General features: G+C 35.5%; 1 protein-coding gene across 1 annotated transcript; it reads left to right on the forward strand.

Annotated features, from left to right (window-relative positions):
* The first annotated feature begins 351 nt into the window (after positions 1 to 351).
* Positions 352 to 725, forward strand: LOC127788131 (protein translation factor SUI1 homolog). Its single transcript, XM_052316241.1, has 2 exons — positions 352 to 388; positions 478 to 725. Exons 1-2 carry the CDS (start codon positions 352 to 354, stop codon positions 723 to 725), a joined length of 285 nt encoding a protein of 94 aa, XP_052172201.1.
* Positions 726 to 2,884: the final 2,159 nt, after the last annotated feature.

Raw genomic sequence — 2,884 nt, forward strand, 5'->3', positions numbered from 1 at the left:
TCCACAATCACTTTGAATAGAGTTTCCAGCTATAGTTGTCATAAAAAATTTCTAATGTGAATCTTATTAGGTCTCGTGTGATTTAAGATATGATTTCTTATCTTTACCCACATAACCATTGATTCAGTCTAACTGTTTTCTATTGATTTGTCATCTTAGTAGTAATTGCCAACATTGTGTGAATTTTACCGAGTTAAGTTGGCCTTGCTCTATGTTTATAGCTTATGTTCAATCTCATTTATGAGATTTTAAAGACATTTGACACATTGTCTTAGTGCTTAGCCATCCAATTTTGAAGCAACCGAGTTCTGTCTTCCTGTTTGGTCATCTCAATTCGAGCAGTAAAGGTTCATGTCTGAACTCGATATCCAGATCCCAACAACTTTTGGTATGTGTACACTGTTCAATTTTGTGTTTGTTAGGTTATTGTTTTAGTTCGAACTGATAGTGTTATTATTTCATCGGTGTCATGAACAGATGCATTCGCCGAGGCAAATGCTGAGAACTCAGGTGCCGGGTCAAAGGACTATGTACATATACGCGTACAGCAGCACAATGGTAGGAAAAGCCTGACCACTGTCCAGGGGTTGAAGAAGGAATTCAGCTACAACAAGATACTCAAAGACCTGAAGAAGGAATTTTGCTGCAATGGTACTGTTGTCCAAGACCCAGAGCTCGGCCAAGTTACCCTATGTGCTAATATACTAAATATGATATGGTTTTGACTTGCTAACTTTTTTTTTCACCAATAGAGATGGGTAGGGTCTACTTAATAAGATTTAGACTTGTGATTGTTATTGTTGTATCTCTCTGTGGGCTGGCTGTAAGCTACCCTTTTTCTCTTTTACTTTTGGTCTAAAACTTAAACTTAGAACCCAGAGATTGTTTCTATAATATGAAAATATAACATCAAACAAGGAGTCTTTTTTTTTATTATTATTTTATAGTTAATTTAACAAGCACAATTGTTTAGGACCCCAATTTCGATCTAGTTTGTCACTGTTAACAGTAAAGATTGTTGATTTCAAGCCTGTTAGGACTCCTTATGGAGATACAGAACTACATTTCTCAATCTATCCATTTAACACTTGTTCTTTAGTGAACTGCTAGGGGTGCTCCTGGAGATGTAAAACTTCAGCTACAGGATTTTTTAACTTCATTTTGACATAATAAATTTGGCATGTTCTTGATGTGCTTCCTTTAAGAAGAGAAATCCATAGAATTATCCATTTCTGGTAGCAAATAGGCTGGAAGTGCATGAAGTATTTCAAGTTTGGCAGGCTTTCCAAGTCTTAAAGAATAAACTGTACTCAAGACTTTAGAACAATTTTTCTGTTAAGAACCAAGACAGGATTGTTTCTTCTACAAAATAGGGCTGTGGTAAGTTTCTGCTTCTATAGTTTGTTATTTTATGTTTGCAAATTAATAATGTAAAGAGGGACCAATTTCAGACTCTAATAAACAAAGACTAACAAACAAAAGGTCTAAGAATTATGATATAAGTGGGAAACAAAAGCAAAAGGTGTCTAGAAACAAACACTATAAAAACAAATAAATTTGAAAGTAAAGATTAAGTTTGTGTCAAAACTTACGCTTATAGTTCGTGCCCCTTCATTCACAAAAGATCCGTCTTTCTTCTTATGTGTCGCGATATATAATAAACCCCTACTCACTGGGTGACCACTCTCAATTTCCTATAATTTAGAACAATTTCACATAAATGTTAGTTGATGTTAGAATGAAAAATTCATACTTAGGATAAATTTTTGTAATATTACCATCTCATGTTTTTTTCTTGCCAGACTCTTTGATCCTCCAGTGTGTGGGATTGTCAATTTAGATCGATTTTCACTATTTTGCAGACACATCTCCTAGATATTCAACAAGAACATCATTACTTGAATTATACTTATTTAGTTGTATAAAGAGTAGTACTCTTATAAGCAAGATTAGTAACATCACCTTAGTTTTTTCGCGTGCACGATAATCAATGAAACTTGCCCATTGGTCTTGTGAGATTCCTGGTGGATGTTTTGCAAGATTTGCCTCTCAACCAATAGTGGGATAATAGTACTCGTGGTATAACTTGCATCTATTATCCTTCCATTTTTTTCCGATGTTTCTCAAAATGAAATTCTTCACATGTCCTTTGTCAACATTAAATTTTTCCTTCAAAAAATAACAATGTTAATTATAACAAAATATTCAGAAAAATATATCAAAACAACAAATATTAGATAATTACCATGACTATTTTTGTAAATTTCATCTTTATATGCGTTGGGAACTTTATGCCAGCTTTCGTAATTGATAGGAAAAGCGACAAAATCAGAAGCTAGCTCCCCTAAAATCCCTCCAAATAGTCCCGCTGCATCTCCTATGGGTTAGAGCGTGTCATTAAACTCTAACATGACACGCCTTCCATGTGCAAGCAGCCAAACATCCTTAACCCATAGTTTTTCTTGTTTTATAACTCCCTGTTCATCTGTCAATCAAAATACATATAGCTAATTTAATAATTAATGCAAGTATATAATAATTACACGCAATTTAAATATTTTGTGCATACCTATCTCATTAACTGTCCAGTAATGACGTGATGTAGACGAGGCTGTCGATGGAAAATCCTGAGATAGATGTGGGGTGGATGATTCTGATGGAGTCTGCCTAGATCCTGGAGGTTGTGATGGGGCATGGGCAGATAATGGAGGTTGCGATGGAGTTGGGGAGGATGCTATAGGTTGTGGTGGAGCTGGGGATGATGCTGGGGGTTGTGGTGGAGCTGACAATGATGTTAAAGCATGTGTGGGAAGTGAGGCATCTCCACCTAAATCAGTAATGCCTGTCTTTCTTAGATGTTTCTTCCTAATCATGGCTGCAAAAG

This window comes from Diospyros lotus, chromosome 13 (genome assembly GCF_014633365.1).
Source record: "Diospyros lotus cultivar Yz01 chromosome 13, ASM1463336v1, whole genome shotgun sequence".
Classification (NCBI taxonomy): domain Eukaryota; kingdom Viridiplantae; phylum Streptophyta; class Magnoliopsida; order Ericales; family Ebenaceae; genus Diospyros; species Diospyros lotus.

Bases quoted from the DNA above. Each gene is read 5' to 3' on its own strand.
- LOC127788131 (XM_052316241.1), top strand. From the start codon at position 352: ATGTCTGAACTCGATATCCAGATCCCAACAACTTTTG. The intron at 389-477 runs GTATGTGTACAC...TGTCATGAACAG, and splicing joins CCAGATCCCAACAACTTTTG to ATGCATTCGCCGAGGCAAAT.